This window comes from Prorops nasuta, unplaced genomic scaffold (genome assembly GCF_024137725.1).
Source record: "Prorops nasuta isolate Cenicafe-Biocafe unplaced genomic scaffold, Cenicafe_Pnas_1.2 PNAS00032, whole genome shotgun sequence".
NCBI lineage: Eukaryota > Metazoa > Arthropoda > Insecta > Hymenoptera > Bethylidae > Prorops > Prorops nasuta.
Window position 1 is genome coordinate 2,447,270 of NW_027116829.1, and position 18,783 is coordinate 2,466,052.

General features: G+C 33.0%; 4 protein-coding genes across 4 annotated transcripts in view; 1 reads left to right on the top strand and 3 right to left on the bottom strand.

The window, feature by feature from the left end:
* Positions 1–1,647: 1,647 nt before the first annotated feature.
* Positions 1,648–3,528, bottom strand: Lkb1 (Lkb1 kinase). Its single transcript, XM_066743079.1, has 6 exons — positions 3,075–3,528; positions 2,839–2,959; positions 2,557–2,742; positions 2,343–2,479; positions 1,930–2,273; positions 1,648–1,771 (listed from the first exon to the last, which is right to left on the bottom strand). The coding sequence occupies exons 1-6, from the start codon at positions 3,416–3,418 to the stop codon at positions 1,695–1,697; spliced, it is 1,209 nt and encodes a 402-aa protein (XP_066599176.1). The 5' UTR covers positions 3,419–3,528; the 3' UTR covers positions 1,648–1,694.
* A 398-nt stretch (positions 3,529–3,926) lies between these two features.
* Positions 3,927–7,927, top strand: LOC136783158 (WD repeat-containing protein 36-like). Its single transcript, XM_066743062.1, has 4 exons — positions 3,927–3,984; positions 4,072–5,631; positions 6,187–6,464; positions 6,968–7,927. The coding sequence occupies exons 1-4, from the start codon at positions 3,942–3,944 to the stop codon at positions 7,793–7,795; spliced, it is 2,709 nt and encodes a 902-aa protein (XP_066599159.1). The 5' UTR covers positions 3,927–3,941; the 3' UTR covers positions 7,796–7,927.
* Positions 7,813–9,790, bottom strand: Ndc1 (Nuclear division cycle 1). Its single transcript, XM_066743074.1, has one exon. It carries the CDS (start codon positions 9,746–9,748, stop codon positions 7,991–7,993), a length of 1,758 nt encoding a protein of 585 aa, XP_066599171.1. The 5' UTR covers positions 9,749–9,790; the 3' UTR covers positions 7,813–7,990.
* Positions 9,791–16,202: 6,412 nt separating this feature from the next.
* The window catches only part of unc-13, an 84,244-nt gene continuing 81,663 nt past the window's right edge, over positions 16,203–18,783 (bottom strand). Inside the window, exons 17-21 of the mRNA XM_066743039.1 lie at positions 18,496–18,721; positions 18,065–18,214; positions 16,971–17,075; positions 16,726–16,888; positions 16,203–16,522 (exon numbers count right to left, since the gene is read on the bottom strand). Of these exons, the coding sequence (XP_066599136.1) occupies positions 16,225–16,522; positions 16,726–16,888; positions 16,971–17,075; positions 18,065–18,214; positions 18,496–18,721 (942 nt within the window). The 3' untranslated portion in view covers positions 16,203–16,224. The remainder of the gene's footprint in view (positions 16,523–16,725; positions 16,889–16,970; positions 17,076–18,064; positions 18,215–18,495; positions 18,722–18,783) is intronic.

Sequence of the window (18,783 nt, forward strand, 5' to 3'; positions counted from 1 at the left end):
GCAAACTTGAAAATTTACAAAATTTCTATGTGTTTTATACATAATATTTCGAACCTTCAGCGACATTCATTAATAATAAAACAATAATTTACAAAACCATTTCATATTAACATTAATGTTCACAGCAGTAAATTACAGAAATTGTAATACTTAGTACATTTATGATATTGCTACGTTTTTACATTCATATACCAAGTATTTTACTTTAATATTCTTTGACTTTTATTATGAATATTCTTTGAACGTTCACGTATCTTTTAATACTTATACAGGTATATACATAATAATAAATCTTGATTTCATTTGTGATCATAGATAAGTTGTAATAAAGGGTCAACAGCCGTAGCAGACACAAACTACTATTTCATTTTCCCTATTAATTGAAACATTTATATTTTAATAATTTTATGCATGTACAGGTCATTCTTGCGACGGTAACTTATTAACGATTATCAAGCTTATGGTTGTGATAGACGTTTATAAAACTTGACAATTATGCGTTTATAATACAATGACCTTCTTTCACGTATAACAGACATTTCATCTGTATACAAGATTTAAAAATTTAGAGCTGATTAACATTTACTTTAAAATTCAAACATTTTGACTAAGAGAATTTGAAATTAAACATACTAAGCTTAAATCTTAATAATTTTTCAAAATTAATGCAAATATAACGAAAAAGTAAAGTTATATCTACATACATTACACCACAAACCAAATATTGTAATACATATTAGTTCGTTCCGCTTTTTTAAAATTAAATAACTCATTTTCATAAAACATTGAATGTAAAATTAATGATCATCGCAAGATTGTTAACAAAAGTTATACCTTATAACTGTTAATTTCATTATGGCACATAAAATATAGTGCAACATTCTTCAGGCATTAGATATCATTCAGATATCACAATCAATGGAGCGCTGTAGTTATATACTATAGTATACTCTAGATTATTTAAGATTAATATCACAAACGTTATATCTATTACTTTTGAAAAAGTTCAAAAGCTTTTATGCAAAATTAAACAGTAGCTAATATAGTTATTTGTAGTACTCGATGCTTTGTAAGCTATTTCTTTCTTAAATTTTCTCCCAATTAAAATTGATAGGAAAGATCGTTCAAAAGCTTTCATTCAAATAATAAAATTTATAATAAAAAAGATTTTAACACTAAGTCATATCACGAGGGCTTGCACGATGGAAATTTCTTGACGTTAATACAAGTAATCGGTTTTCTCCAAATCCTTTTGCTACTTTTTGAACTTGATCTATTTTGATTACTATTGCAAGACATCTTATGTTCTTCACTGGTATGTTCCATTCCCTGAAGGCGCCTTTCTTCTGACAAAAAAGTCAATCCATGAGAAACAGAAAAAATGTAGAAGATATATAATATTAAAAGGTACACAGTTTTTTTGATGATGCATAATTTGTTTGTAAAATGTATGAAAAAGCATTAACGAGAAATTAGATCTGAATAGGATATGAGTTGTTTTAAAACACTCAACATTTGATTGAAAAAAAATAACTGTTCCAGAAAATAGGGGGGGGGGGGGGGGGGGTTAGGCTGGTACATATGCTTAGCACGAAAAAATGAGAGAATAACAACATAGGACATAAAATTGTAAACTGTGGAGTGTACCCATTTTCTCAGCCAGGATGCCAAGGGCAAATATAAGCGTGCCATTGTTATAAAATGGTGCATGTCTTTGATAAGAATACTAGTAGGCAGTTTGAAAAAGAACATTCTGAATTCCGATTAGCATCTGAAAATCAAAATCTTTATTTACTTAACTTTAATCTGTAAACTAAAAGTAATTACAGCCTATGTCTTCCTGTCATTGGGTATAGCTTATATAATTTAATAAGTCACAAAAAAGATTGGATAAATTGTTACTTTTGCTGCAGAAACTAAGTTGATTACCATTAAGTTGATGTTCCGTATAATATGTCGGGCCGTCATCAACTCCATAATGATAGTCAGTCAGGTACGGTAGTACAGTCATGCTGTGCCATCCACCAGCTTTCAAAGGAGGCATAGGTACCTCATCCATTGTTTTAGGATAACAACAAATGGTCCAAGGATGTTTTCGTACTTGTTGCAATGAAAATCTGTCCTGTGCATCTTTTTGAAGCATTCCCTCTAATAAAGATTTTAATGTTTCTTCTACTTCCTCAGGTATGGTATATTCGCCTCTACCAATATTTTCATACAACTTATAAATATTATCTCCTTTAAAGGGGTATTGTCCTGTTGTTATGTTATACCTTTGGACAGAAATATATCTTTTAATCATATAATTAGGAATTGTAGTGTATTGCTTTGTTTATACTAACAATGTAACTCCACTACTCCAAATATCTACTTTAAAGCCAGAAAAGCTCTCACAGCCATTTGCGATCTCTGGGGGTTGAAATGCAGGTGAGCCTTGTATCATTGTGCATGTATCATCTTTAGAAAACATATCCAATGCCTAGCAAAGAAAGATTTAAGATTTAAAATTTTATAAGAATATTCAATTATTGATGTTAATATTAAAGGGTTACATACCTCTGCCACTCCAAAATCACTGATTTTCAGAGTACCATCAAGTGTTAACAATAAATTTCCTGGTTTTATGTCTTTATGTACAATTCCTTTGCTATAAAGATATTCTAAACCATCCAATAATTGACAAAAGTAATCATGAGCCTGCCAAAGCGGAAATTTCTTGAGTGGTGTGCTTTCCAGCATACCCTAGAAAAATTCTAGTAAATAATAATTCATATTTAACATATTTCATGCACACGAAATGCTGATAAAAGATAATCTTGAGAAAACTAATTAAATTACCTGCAGTCCGCAAACACAAAATTCCATTACTAAATACATTTTTTCTTTTTCGTCATTGTATAAAACATCTACGAGATTAATAACATTCCTATGTTTTAGTATCCTTAAAAGCTTGATTTCCCTGTGAAGAAATGCTATATGATATGGTGTTATATTCAGTTGTGAGAGTTGTGCTATATTATATAAAAAAAATATGAATATTAATTGAATTGACAAAAATAATAGGAGCTGTGTACCGTTGTACATTAACTTCCCCATTGGTGATTCTGCGAAGTTTTTTCTTTTTTAAGATTTTGACTGCTCTTCGACAAAGAGTCTCTGAATCTAGCACTTCTTTCACCTTACCATAGCTACCTTCTCCAAGTACATCACCCATAACATATTTTCCAATGAATTTACATTTTTTCTTTTTCTCTTCATATATAATTTGGTCTGAATCCACCCTATGGAAGAACATGTTGATTTCGTCTAGATCGTAATCTGGATCATCGTTGATCCATGTGACAGGTTCGATATCCCTAAATATTTCATTATCTGTCTCTTCTTCGTCGGGATCACATATTGTAATCCTATTGTCCATTTTCAGAGTTCTAGTTAGATTAAATTAGAGAAAATTGTATAAGTTTAACCTAAAACAAAAACCGGCACCACCATTGTTATGAGTATACGCTACTAGCTGAGCTATCCTGCTATCTGTAACCTGTAACTTAAACTTTTCTGTGTTACCTACCACCAGCTACAATCAGCTACATACTAGTACTTACTACATTATAATAAACAATATTACATATACATATGTATATACAGGACGTAAGTTTGGGTTTCGCCAATCAGATGCAAGTGCTCAGTGAGCTGTCAATGACCCGCATGTATGGCGTCCCTTGATGTATTTAGGAGTCGCGTTATAGGGCCACTCATCATTAATAACTCAAGTGAAAAAACGCGATTTAACATACATTATGGATTGAAAATCTTTGAGTAATAAAATTTAAAATCTTTTTTAATAAAAAATGTACTATGCTGAAATGCTCTTTTCCGTCTTGAGTTGCTGATGGTGAGGTACCCTATGACGCAGTTCCTAAATGCATCCAGGGACGTCATACATGCCGGTCAGTGTATGTACAGTATGGTCTGAATCATGTACAGGTATAGTTTCTGCTTCCCTATACTATCTTGTAGCAAAAATGCTTCTCGCAAAATTGATTCATGTCCATCTCAAGTTCTCTTGTGTAGTACAATTCAAAATGGCGGACTTGGCATCATTGGAGCAGAGTAAAATATTTGTACAAAATCGAGCTTTAGGTTATGTTAGTGGTCAAATACCTCTTGTCACAAGGTATATTAAAAGAAGAAAAGAGACTTTTATTGTTACATGCGTTGGTAAAGTATTTCATACCTATGGAAGCTCGCATTTGACACTTTTAAGTGTATCTGGTCCTCATCCAGGAGATATTACATGTCTGGCAGCAGATAACTTTCATGTTTATACTGCATCTAATAATGTTATATTTGCTTGGAGACGTGGTACAGAATTAAAACATGTTTATAAAAGTCATGAAAAGTCTGTTCATAGTATGTTACCTTTTGGACCAAATTTATTATCTATTGATGAAGAAAATACTTTAAAGGTATGGAATATTAAAGATACTTCTTTGATTTTTGAATTAAACTTTAGTAAAAATTTATTCCAAATCACTGCATTAATTCATCCTAATACATATATTAATAAAGTTCTATTTGGAAGTCAACAAGGTCAATTACAGCTATGGAATATCAATAACATGAAATTAATATATACTTTTAATCAATGGAACAAGCCAATAACTGTTTTAAAACAAGCTCCAGCCATTGACATAGTTGCCATTGGTTTTAGCACTGGTAGAATAATTCTTCATAATCTTAAATATGATAAAACCATATTTGATTTGACACAAGATTGGGGTGGTGTTACTTCCATTTCATTTTCTACTGATGGATCTCCAATTATGGCAACTGGAAATATGGATGGTCATATAGTTCTTTGGAATCTTGAAGAAAGAAAAGTAGAAAGTCAATTACATGTAGCACATAATGGAGCAGTTAAAGGTTTAAGCTTCATAGAAAATGAATCTCTTCTTATATCATCATCACCTGATAATTCATTGAAATCATGGATTATTGATAGGAGTAGTGAAAAAATTAGACTTTTGCGTAGAAGAGAAGGTCATATGGGGCCGCCAACAATTATTCGATTTTATGGAAACAATAGTAGTAGTATTTTATCTGCAAGTGTGGATTCATCATTGAAAGTATTTTCCACAATATCTGCAGCTTTAAATCAAAACATGGGAAGAGCATATTTTAAAGGGAAATCGACAAGAAAAAAAGAAAAAGCTGCTTATGATTCCTTAATGCCTCCAATTATGTATATAGCAGCAGAAACCACCAGAGAAAAAGAGTGGAGTAATATAGCTGCTCTACATTTAGGATTAAGCATGGTAACAACTTGGTCATATGATCAGATGAAAATGGGTAAACTTAAATTATTACCACAACACCTTAAGCATAATAAAAATGCAGTAGCAACTGCTTTATGCATAACCAAATGTGGAAGTTTCATTATAATTGGCTACAACACAGGCCATATAGATAGATTTAATATGCAATCTGGAATCCATAGAGCAAGCTATGGTAATGAGAATGGAGCTCACAGAGGGATAGTAAGTGGATTAACAACAGACTGTGTTAATCAAACAATTATTTCTGCTGGACAAGATGGCTTAATCAAATTTTGGAATTTTAAATTAATAAATGGTGATTATAAAAAATTTATTAACAATTGAAATGTATGTTTAAATTTCATTAACAAATTTACTGATTGAAGGCGAATGCAAGTCCACGTAAAATTATCTGCAAGTGCCACAGAACCAACCAACAGTGAAAAGATTAAAACTTATATAGATTTGCAACTTCAAATAATCTTTAAAGTTATCATTTCCAAATTAAAAGAATTCAAAGTTATATTTGAAGTATAAATTTTTTATATAAATGAATACATGTTTATAAATATTAAGTTGACTAATATTGTGAAATACAATTTTTAATTATTATAGTTAATTATTGAATATAAAATTAACTAAAAAAACAATGGTCTGTTTTAAGAAATTAGTCTGATGTTACATTTTTCATAAAAATTAAGTTTAAATCTTAAACTGTTGGCGTGTAATCATGAATGGTTATACATCAAATAATTATAAAAATAATAGATGAATATTTTGTATAGTTTAATGCGATCCACCAAACATTTTTTATATAATAATTATAATTATTTATATCACCGGAATATCAATTTATATGGTTTCCTTTTAGGAAGAACAAGTCCACAAAGTACAATTAATCTCAAGGAATCTATAAAGTGGCTACGATATCACAATGAAAGTTTTCTTATAGCTGCAGCTTTGGAAAATTTTGATGTAATAATTATTGATCAAGATACAAAGAAAATTGTCCGTCTATTTCAAGGTCATAATGGTCGATTAACAGATGCTTGTTTTAACACTGATTCAAGATGGTTAATTACAGCATCAATGGATTGTACAATTAGAACATGGGATATTCCATCTGGTCATTTAATAGATGTATTACAAGTAATGTTTTTTGTTCAATTCAGTTTTTTAAAATAAGTTTCAAATATGTATGAATTAAAAGAAACAATAGTTGATTTAGTTAAATGCCAAGGAGAAAAATCATTTTGTGTTGTAAAAAATATTTCTTGATACTCCTAGTAATAAGTCACACAGAACTTTTTAAAAGCCTTGCATAATTCTAGATGTATTCAATAGAATAATATTTTACTAAAGTACTTTTGAAAATAATTGAGATAAATTACAAAAATATGCAATTCAAAATATATTATTCTACTTGAAACTTTTTAGCAAATTTTTGGTTATAAACTAATGTTTTTTTTTTGTTATTTAATTTATGTTGAGTTAAAATTTAAACAGAAAGGAAAATTTTGAAGATACAATTGTAAGAATTATGTACGTTACTCTGTACCATTTTTCATCCATTAATTTTGTAGCACTATGTATTCAATATTTTAGCACAGTGTAAGTTTCTGATTAAATAATATTTGCTGTTTTTGATACAGGTTTCAGATGCTTGTACTTCATTGGATTTTTCACCATCTGGTGAATTTCTCATAACTGCTCATGTAGATCATTTAGGACTATACTTATGGTCCAATAGGACGGTTTATTCACACGTCTCATTGAAAGCTATAGATGTCAACTATTCACCAACAAAAACTGACTTCCCAGAAACTACATTTAGGTTCACTGATGGTACAAATGAGAATATCAATGAATTAAATAACATTGAATATGAAGTAAGAGAGAAACTGGATAAAGATCTATTAACAATGTCTAACTTAGCATCTTCAAAATGGCGTAATATAATTGACATTGATATAATTAAAAAAAAAGTTAATGTCCTAAATGTGCCAGAAAAAAGGCCATTTTTCTTATCAGCTGCGTCACGCGCATTAAAATTTGATATTGAAAATAATAAGAGTAATAATAATAATAAAATTTTGTCAAATGATTCTAATTCCCTTAAAATTACGATATTTAGTAAATTATTAGAAGCTACAATAAGTACAAATCAATTTTCTGAGGTGATAAAGAGATTGAAATTAATGGGACCCAGCTTAATAAATTTTGAAATTAAGTCCCTTTCATCTATTAGCCTAATGTTGCAATTTTTAGAGTTGATATTGCATTTAATAAAACATAAATACGATTTTGAACTAGCTCATTCTTATTTGACAATATTTTTAAAATGGCATGCTAGTGATATCATAAATTCAAAGGACTTAAGGTCTATTATAATGAAAATTCAAAAAATTCATTTGAAAACATTCTTATTATTAAGAGGAGACATGTTTTATAGCTTAAGTATTGTACAATCTTTAAAATAAAAATTTACAGAGCTTAATAATTTTACATAAGACAATTTATTGATTAATTTTTACTGAATTTAGCTAACAAAAATTAAGATTATAATTTACAAAAATTACTTAAAAATTATTACAAAATAAAATACCACTCTTATAAATGTTATATAATGATTTCAATTAATTTTCATTTATTTATTTGAATTATACTTAAGTTACCTATTCTTTATAGTTTACATAGCTTTGTAATTGCTCTTTTACTGAAGAGTTCAATGTTAAGTCATTTATATAGATATCAAAGCTTGTTGTCAATTTATACATGCTGCGCTTACATGTACTTTGCAACATAGAAAGTATTTCATTAACCACTTTATCTTCACTATGATGTTTTTTTAATAAGGTATTAAATTTTAAAAGCTTATCCAAATTCTGTTTTAGGCTTAAAAAAGTTTCAATTAAAGCTGGTATGTCCTTTTGCACAATTCCATAACAATCTTCTGTCAGTGATAATGCTGCTATAGATGATACTGCCTCCATTGCCCAAATTAGTGATTGAGAGTCAAATAATATATGCTTTAGTTTATATTTTTCATGCTCTCCAAAAACATAGATTATAAGTGATTTTGAAAGCAAATAATTTACAAATTTTTGCCATTTAATTTTCACAAATTTTGAAAATGATTCTATAATTGTGCATTCTTTTGATTTATCTCCTGTTTTCACATTTTCTAATGCTTCAGCTATTAACATATTCCGCATATTATATCTGTATTCTACATTATAGTTATTCTTATTATTATTTATATGTGAAATTACATCATTCTTATTTGATACAATTGAATTCAAATCCATTGAAAATATTCTAAAATAATTAAAAAACTTTTGAACTATGAAATTCCAGGTATAAGGATGTCCTCCAGGTTGGCTTAACATATATATTTTACTTCTACCTATTTTGTTGGTTTGAGCTAATATAAAAAGATCTAAGTATGCTAAGTGATGTATAATTGGAATTTTTTCTGATGAAAGTGCTTCTTCAAGCATAAGATCAGTTTTATCTTTGTCTGAATATCTTAACTGGTGAAGTTTAAATGAAGTCCATTGAGTTAAGTAAATTTTGTATAGCAAAGATGTGCTATTAATAATCAGTGAAAATATCAGTTGAAAACTCCAAGAATATGTTATCAATGGAAAACTTAATAGCTTAGAAAAATTATCTAGTGGTATAGATTCTACTTGAATTCCAATCATAGATAAGATAACATTACCATATGCTCCAAAGAAATAATAAATAATTATAAAATATGAAACAGACCAAAATGATATTAACATCAATGTCGGTAGCATTGATTGGACTCCTTTCATAAATTGCGAAAACTTTGATTGTGGCATAAATGGAAACTTTAAATAATGTGTGTGCAAAAAATTTGTTTGTATAAAGAGATAAAGACCACTCCAGATACTTTCCAATAAATGAAAATAATATTTTTCAATTAAGCATTTCCCATAAAATGACTTGCAGTTGGTAACTTTAAAGTTCATTTTTTCATCATTGATTAATAGAAGTATCCACATCAAGTTGAAACTGGCCATGATATTAAGTAATGCCAATAATAAATTTGACATCGTACATATGTTGTGAAATAAAGAAAATCTATTTGTAGGATATGTTGGATATTGAAAATAATATTTGTTACTGATTATACCTTGTAGTGCTATAATAGAAGTAACAATTATAAAGTAGCACCAAAACTTAGGTGAAATAATCATTTTCCAAGTATTAAATAGGCATAAATTATAATCTGTTGTAAAGTTCACCATTAATATTAAAAAAACTATTAACAGAAATTGGATTACAATGCCTGATAATGTGGCAAAAATTATTCTATTTATTAGTAATGTTTTCCACTTATTAAAATGAAACATTTCTCCTACTTTATTTACTTTATTCATTTTAGCCGGTATACATTGAATCATTCGACTTATAATTCAAATTATATCGTGCTGAAGCCTATACAAAACGGCATCAGAATTTGGCTTTGACTCTGCCGTCTGCTTGTCGCTGATTGGCTGCTTCTGATTAGGCAAAGGTGATGTTCAGAAAACATACCGCTAAGATAATTCTGCCTTAGCGCCACGGTTTCTTGAACGCGGCCATTTTGACCAGCCAATTAACATCGAGGTGCAACTGTCCGACGTGACGCTATTTGTATATAAGCAGGATCGTGTTTCAAAATTCACTGGCAGTACTGCGGAATATCCTTCTGTCTTCTTTCAATGCTTCATTCTTGACAAAGATATAACGATATCCGCAGTACTGGCAGTGAATTCTGGAACACGGCCCAGGTCGCCCCAGGTACATAGCACCGGCTTTACACAAATGACGTCACGTCGAACAGCTCTACCCCGATGCTAATTGGCTAGTGAAAGCGGCCGCGTTCAGAAAGCTACCTCAATGTTGATTGGCTGGTCAGAACGGTCGCGTTCAGAAAGATGCATTTAGGAACCACGTTGTAAAGTCCCTCACCATTAGTAACTCGAAGACGGAAAGCTCGGGTTAGCATACATTTTAGATTAAATAATTTTCGAACAATAAAATTTAAAGTTTATTTAATCTAAACTCTAAGCTATTTCGCGCATTCCGTTTCGAGTTACTATTGGTGAGGGGTCCTGAAACGCGGTTCCTAAATGCATCAAGGGACGCCATATAGCCGGATGGTGAGCTGAGAGGGATCTGAACGCGGCTCCTATCGAGGGACGTCAGTATTACATTCTCTGCGAAGTGCGAAGTTCACGCTGTCTCTATCCATCTCTATCTGTCCTTTGTACTTAGTTTATGGCAGTTTATGGCTTAGATGGGCTTAGATCGCTTAGGTTTTATTTAGCCTTTAAATTGACTTAGTGTAAATTTCGAGTTTAATATATTAGGAAGGATGAACGTAGTAAAATTTATTCGTGGAGTAGCAGTAAAACGTCGTGCTAGTTCTATCCCGTATAAAGGTCTTTTCAATAGTGCAGTACTATTTACAATATTGATTGTTTTCCCCATGAAAGACCTCGACTCTCTTTTGGAACACCAATTTCAAATTATTGGAAAATATGAAGAACCAGACCGACTCAGATCTCCATGTAAATTGTTCTTTTTATTAATTTCATAGGATTATGATATCTTTATGACGACTGAGCTAATTGAAAAATTGTTACGACAATCTTTAAACTAGTTCATTTTTCCTTTTCAAAGGTGTTTAATAAAATTATGTTTGTTACAGGGGAAATATAAAGGAAATGGTTAAATCAGTTCTTTACGAATAGTAATATTGCAATTGCCAATGTTGTTTGTTACAATATTATTTTATTGGAATCATAAATAAATGTAAGGAATATCTTTGTAAGCTAAATAGTACTCTATGTGAATATGTAATAGATTGAGTTTAGGGAAGTTTGAGATAATAGAAATAAAAAAGCTTTCTGGCAGATAAGTTTGTGATGATTTATTAGATTCCCTGGATCACCCTTCTCTGAGGCAGCCCTTACAAGTAATAAAACCATCGTTATTCTTTACCATGTAGTAATGATTTATACTGTTTATGTTTTTGTTCCATTGTCTATTTAAGAGCACCCTTTGGATATGGTATGTTTATTTAAATGAACTGTGCGATTGGACAACAGGATAAAACATACTTGAAGTTGAATACATCAGACCAATACCTTAATTTTTAGGTGTTCTGAAATATGTCATTTATATTTTACTTACTGATGTATTCAATTTTGTTCTCCCTTTGATTAATGCTAGCATAGTTTTATGAAAAACCTGAACTGCCCAGCGCTATAATAAAGTAAATTTTAGTTTTCCATACTAGAATTGAAGCTGTTCTGCTTAATTTGAAAGTTAATAAATGATATGTCATAATAGTATTTTAAATTATGTCTCTTTTAAACTTAATTGATAAATGTTAACCATGTTTATCAAAGAAAGCCTTATAGAACACTGAGCATGAAAATTTTAATGCTGTTTCAAAGCAGGAAAGTTAATCATAGAAAATTTATATTCCAAAATTAGCTGGGCTTGAAAGATTTGTCTGAGCTATAGGTTTGCATTACTGTAACCGAAATATTGTATTTTTAGAAAGATAAGTTATTTTTTTTTTAATTCATGCAAGTCAAGTATTACTGTTTCTTTTTGTTAGTATGGATGGCAGCAACAAGATATTCTACAAATCTTTAAAAATTGGAAAAATAAATTACAATCAGAAAAAACACGTCATAGTATATTGGACAATATACGGGGGCAAATACGATATGGTTACGTGCATTAACATCGGATTGTTAAGGTTGAAATGGGAGTTAAGAAAATTTTCTATTTCACTGCTATATTCGCTTTAAAACGTCATTTCGCGCTATGTGATTGCGCCATTACGAGAAAGGCTTTAATAGAAGTATGAATGAAACTAAAGCTGAAACAGTAACGAGCTGCGAATGTAATTATGACCATATATCTATGTACACTTTGTATTTTGTATATAATATGTGCAGTCGTATGTGCAATATATTTTGTGATTATACGATTGAAATGCAATAATATCTTACACGTGCGCGCCTCGTCGATGCGAAAATTAAACAGCAGAAATGTATGTACGTTTAACTCGATGAATATAACATTGTATTGATGATGATAACGATTATGATTTTAAAGATAAATTGATTAAAATTATTATGCACCCGTTGATAATGACTAAATAAACTCAATGATATTATATAGCGAATATTTTTTAAGTACAAGGTCAAAAGTCTCGAGGATTTATTTTACTTGATCGAAATAATGTTCTTTCAAAACTATTGTACTAATTATAGAAATCATCGTCGTCTGGATACACAATTTATTACATCCGTTTTTATTCGTGTAACAATGTACAGTTTGTTTTCTTCGACATCATTTAAATCTTAAATCTTTTTGAAGGTTAAGGCGCTTTTGGCCGTCCTTGAGACTTTTGCCTATTCAATCCTGCTAAAAACGGCAATCTTTATCAACTAGACTTAAAATTAACAACGTTTAAATCCTGTTTTCTGATACACACGACTTAATGATATGGAACATGACATAATGTTTCAACGGTGATATTATTACACAGATAAACTTCCCACATTCTTACAATGTCTTTGTTAATTTATTCTCCTAAATATTTAATCAACTTTAGATAGAATTCATTTGCGCTTCGCTAATGTCTTTGGTTGGATTCTTAGTCTCTTTAAACCTCTATTATGTCTCTCCTCTAATCCTACGAGCTTGATACATTTCTTTCTCTCTCTCTCTTTCTCTAGTCTCTCCAATGGCTGTACTTAGCGCACACTTCAAATATAGTCTTTCCATCAAGATCCATTTTATTGAACAAGGAAGCAAAATATTTTGGTACCACTGGCTCCAATTGGGCGTGCGCTAAAAGCAACCAGTCTCACTCTTTATACAAATAACGTAACAAAATTCCCTTGCGCGTTTATATTTATGATAGAGATTAACCATCAGGAACTTGAAATCAATGCATTTCACGCGCTTTCTCAAGTCTTTATTTTTTTCTTCTCTTCTGCTTCTCCACTTTTGCGACATCACAACAGAAGAAGCTGCATTTTTATACAGCACAAGAAGTGGCATGGAAAAATGACAATTTTCGTACTACCTAATTGTTAGATGAGATGCTTCAAAAATTTGGTAAGCTAAGAGTACGAATGAAAAGTATTTTTTGCTTTTTAACAGGACTCTAGGTAAGGGATATTCGTGGCGAATGTGCGTGTTTATTGGGTAAAGCCTGCATCAAGCAAGCTGTATACAATCGGGAGGCTGCTATAAGTGACTTTCCTGCTCTGTAGCGATTGAAACTGTTTTTTTTTTTTTTTTTTAACAATTACAGTGCTTTTTATCGGAGGGACAATAAAATGACCCATTAAATTTTACTAATAAACGCACCATTAATTAATAACAATCAATCCGTAACTTTTTATTTTTTGTGTTTATCAATTTCCCTCTCCCTCTCTCTCTCTCTCTCTCTCTCTCTCTCTCTCTCTCTCTTCGTTTTTTCGTAAATGCACCCATTTTATAAGATAACAAGTTTACTTACTCTTTACTCACGAAACACTAACATCCGGTCTCTAAATATTTATTAGGTACATTACAGACGCGTCATACGAGTTCCAAGCGTAGTATTGTCAATAGTTGTGTATATTGTTTTCTTTATTTACTTTTTCTAGGGGTAGTTTTTGCCTCTCTCTTGGCTCAATTTAATAGATATTCTAGTTGCGCACATTTTGTGTGTGTGTGTATGATGAAAAATTAACTACAATTTTGGTTCTGCACCAAAGTGCCGGTGAATGGATGCTACAGTTTCCGGTGCCACGAGAAGATAAAATTTTCGATAGTATTTCTACGACTCGATATAGTAATAATGCTAATAGTCGCAGTGAAATTAAATTATTTCGGATAAATTAAAATTGCACAAAAAGAAATGATATATTTACTAATTTGCGTGAAAAGCTTCGTTCCTTCGGCTCAAAATTAATTTTCCAATCGATCATTTTACAATTTAGGATCTACGGTTAATTCCAAGTCTACGACACCCGCGATGAACAAACGATTAATCAAATTCATAATTAAATAAGTTTTCAATATAGTAGTTTTGTGTGTGTTACGCGTGTCTTGCGTGTTTTGAAGGGTATTTATCACAGAATACAGGAGATATTTTATTAAGTTTATGAGATATTAATTGAAACGAAAAAAAGAAGAAAACTGGGGTTTATTAAAAATCGAGCAATTAGCTAAATTTCTCGCAATGATTTAGAGCTAGTGAACAAAGAAACTAACCATTTAATAAATGAAAATAATTTTACGGAGCCGAACTTTTCATCATTTCTTCGCGTTACTCAAATTGTACCACCCGAGAGAAAATTTCCCTTTATTTTCGATGGAATTCCCAAACTACCAGATACTTTTATCCACGCTAAGAGTTACATTAATTCGTAGGTATCACATACACAAAAAATACGTATAATTACACAAAACGAAGAAAATAAAATTCGTACTGCCAAACGTACGATTCTTGGGAACGAAATTCGTCGGTCAATTGGACTTTGTTCGGTTCTCTTCAGACTTTGAAGAGTCGCGCGGCATGACCAATATCGAAATACGACCCATTTGAAGCAAACTTATCCCCCAATTATTTCGTACAAATTTTTAGAGCTCTCGTGCGTCCAACGTTTTGCTAAGCTTTCCTCCCGAAGCGAATTTCTGCAAAGGACTTTTATCGAAGAACTGGATTGATTTTATGAAAAGATTTACACGAGACGATATAAGTTTCTTTGCACAAATTGCAGTTGATTAATCCGTACTTATTTTGAGATAAAACAGTTATTGGAAGGAAAAAATGACGTGACTTCGACGTAAACTAATTTCGTGGAGAGTTCACTCGATTCACGATTATGTCACAACCTTTGGAGGGCCGAATTTGTTAATACAGAAAAATTTAATTCTCTTAATTGTTGTAAAACTTACGCATCCGTCGTGTATGTTACGCGATCTTTGGAAACATCGATTTGTTACATTGTCTCCAACCCGGTCCTCCAAAGGTCAACTGGAACGTTTGGGATGATGCATACGCATAGAGTTCGAAGCCTTCGACCTTCGTGTGATACGCTTAACGCAGACTTTGACGACGATGTCGGTGTGTCATTTTTACAATGATTACTTTACATATTACAGTGCCTAATTTTATTTATTACTAGCGGCGCGCCACGAGTGACATCACACGGCGCGCCTTTTTGGTCGTACGCAACGCTACGTTAAACTTTTATTTAGAAAAATCTTGTTCGCTAACAATGTTTCGTGTATCCGAGCGAATGGGCCTAAATTGTTTCGCGAATAACTTTTCTTCTCACCCATTTTTTTCCATCGTGAAAACTTATTATAGTGTTATCAACCACCCCCCTGCTCTTCTGCTCAGTCTGCGGGGTGGTCTATACGCACTTGTGAATAATTACCGCGAAGCCTCCGCCGTACTATACAAATATTATCTTATTGCGTACTGTGGCAGCACTGTTTCCATCTATTTTATCGCGGCTGACACTGGTGAACAGCGTGCTCGAGGATCCTGAGGACCTCGCGCGCCAGATTGTGCGAGTTTCTGGAAGATTCGTCATCACGGAGGACGAGTACGGCTGGCCAAAGCTGCAGGGTGAGACTGATAAAAAAGGAATTTGTGTACGTGATGCCAGTCCTTGAACGGGTCCTGCCCGATCGCCGGCTTTCGCGGCTGGCTTCCGCGAACCTCCCGTTTTCCATTCGTCCTTGAGACATATCCGGTTTAGTTTCCTGGAAAATCTGTGCCCACCGGAAGGATCTTGGGCTCCTTCGTGCTCTTTCCAAGCTCGAAGGACGCGAGTCGCTAGTGCTCAGGGACTCAGGAGTCTCCTCAAGTGGGATTCGCCAGGGGTGTCTCTTGTCGAATGTCGCTCTTCAGCTTCACGAATTCCTTGGCGATGTCGTCGTTGTTGCGTTGTGATAAAATTCGCAATATCGTCCAACCTGTCTCGTCCATCTGAATGCGTTTGCCCAGGGACAACCAGCATGCGCAACCACCCTCGTCCGCGATGTCCTTTAACTGCATCACTGCTACGCCAACTAGACGATCCTCACGGGCGAAACAGTAATCCTTTACGCAAATGTGCAGCTCGTAGAACTCCAGCTGCTGCTGCTCGTTACCGATCATGCTGCGAACATTTTTTATTCTGATTTTTCTTTTATCCAATTCATACCAATTCGTGCGTGTAAAATCTTGGTTCTATTGGCATTAAGTTGAAGTTCTATAACTCTCTGATTTTGTCATGTAATTATTATTATAGTAGCAAAATTTGTTGCAATCACTTTGATCGTTTTATGAGAAAAGTTTGTTTGGGTATTGATTTATACTTACAAGTCGAAGGTCTCGTTGAATTGTGGCGACAAACTGTTGCTCTTTGATTTGGTACCGTGTTTTCGTTTCTTACCAACCAAATTTGGACCGATTAAATTGACCTCGACATACGGCCTGAACATTCCTGAGGTCGTTAGACTTTTCAAGTCGTTCGCAGCGACGACTGGAAATAATTTTTTTCCTCAGTTTTTATGTTTGATTTGTATGATTTTATAGTACAGATCCTGTTCAACCACACAGTTTACCTTTCACAGTGACTTTCTGTTCTCCGGTTCCAGGATGCGTGAACAAATCCACTTGAATGCTAACTTCACCAACCGAACCTTCGCTCGAACCTGTCGTATCTGGAACTGAAAAAAGGCTCACTGAAGATTGTGTTGAAGCTCATTCATGTGAGAAACCATTTGCGACTACGAGACAGAGCCTAAACTATTTCTATAAGATGCAAAGTCTTTATGCTTGATACTAATAAGATGCTGAGAATGTTTTATTGCTAAGATCTCTAATTTTGGAGCAGTCTACATGCTCTAACGCAAGGCAACTTGTTTGACTTTTTTTTTATTAGAAATAGTGCGCATAAAATCAATCGTGATTGATATTGCAGAGAATCCTGCTGCACGTGACTTTTAAGGCTTTTAAAAGTTCTCCATGATTGCCACACATGGGACTGCAAGCGTGACCTTGATGCTACTTTTGGCTCCCCTCGGCCAGTGTTAGTCAGTTTTATCGTGTCTGTGGCATGACTATCAAAGCTCGAAGGTTGATGAATATTATCAAGAAGCTCTGAACATTGTGTTAATAACGTGAAATAGAATTGAAGCCTTGATATAGGTGATGAATAATGGAACGGCAGAGCGATAGCAACTATAACGCAATTCATATATATATTTATATATATATATATATATATATATATATATATATATACATATTTTAGAAAATGTAAAGTGAAAGTATATGATAAGATTTCGATGTAATAAAGCGGCAGACCATTATACTGCTCGAAATTTCCATAAACTAATACATCTGACACGTCTCTCTTATACAGTCCTCGCTCAAAGAATCAACCCTCTACGAATCCTTGCAACTTTCAAATCATTGTATCAATATTTTACTGTATATAATTCAAAATAATAATTGTCAGTATAGTTGAATTTTGTTAAGTATCGTCAATAGATCTATAATAAAAAATCGATTCACAGAGGGTAAAAATGTTCTTATCCTGGAAATTTCAAGAGATTTTAATGGAGAATTCTTGTAGCATAATTTGTTATATAGTCTAGCTTTAAAAGTGATCGGAAGGACTTGCTACTTCCGGCCTAAGCTGGTGCCCAGATACCTTGTCGACTTTCTCGACGTAGGGAAGGTTTGCTCTGGCGAAGGGGCTCCTCGAGGCTTTCCATGCCCTCTCCTCCATCCCCTTCGTCACCTCTCTCGCTGCTCATCGAACGCTGACGCTGACGCAACGTGGACGATTCGTTCAGCGGCACTGTCCCCATAATTTCTATTATCTTCTGTCATATTTTTCTCTTCTACCCCCAATGACTTGCGTCTATTCAAAACTCTTACTACGCTTGATATCTAACCACATCTCACACTTCCTCATTCGCATCCCAATATTAAACATAGAAGACTAAACTGGACAAATTCGTGCTAATTTCATGAATCGTGTTTCAGAAATCTTACAGGGGTATTGGATCTTAACTCATCGTAGCAACGACAGACCGATCATTCTATCGGCCAGGACTTGTGAAAAAGCACAAATCGTACCTTGGTTCACTTGTGATGTCACGAAGGTCTTGATGAGTGTATCTGTTGTCTGCGTGTAGAGGCTCAAGGCGTACCGGAGACTCTGCAGTTCCGGGGACTTTTCCAGGAAGTTCTTCTTCAGCCCGTTTCCGCCAGCGTGGAAATACTGCTTGATGGTGTCCAGTGCTACGTCCAACACAGCACATTGCTTCGGTGACAAATTCTTTTCCACTTCCTTGGAAATATCCTGGGGAGTGAGGTCCAATCAGTTCGGGTAATTTGGATAATCTCTTTCTTTCAAAAAGAAGC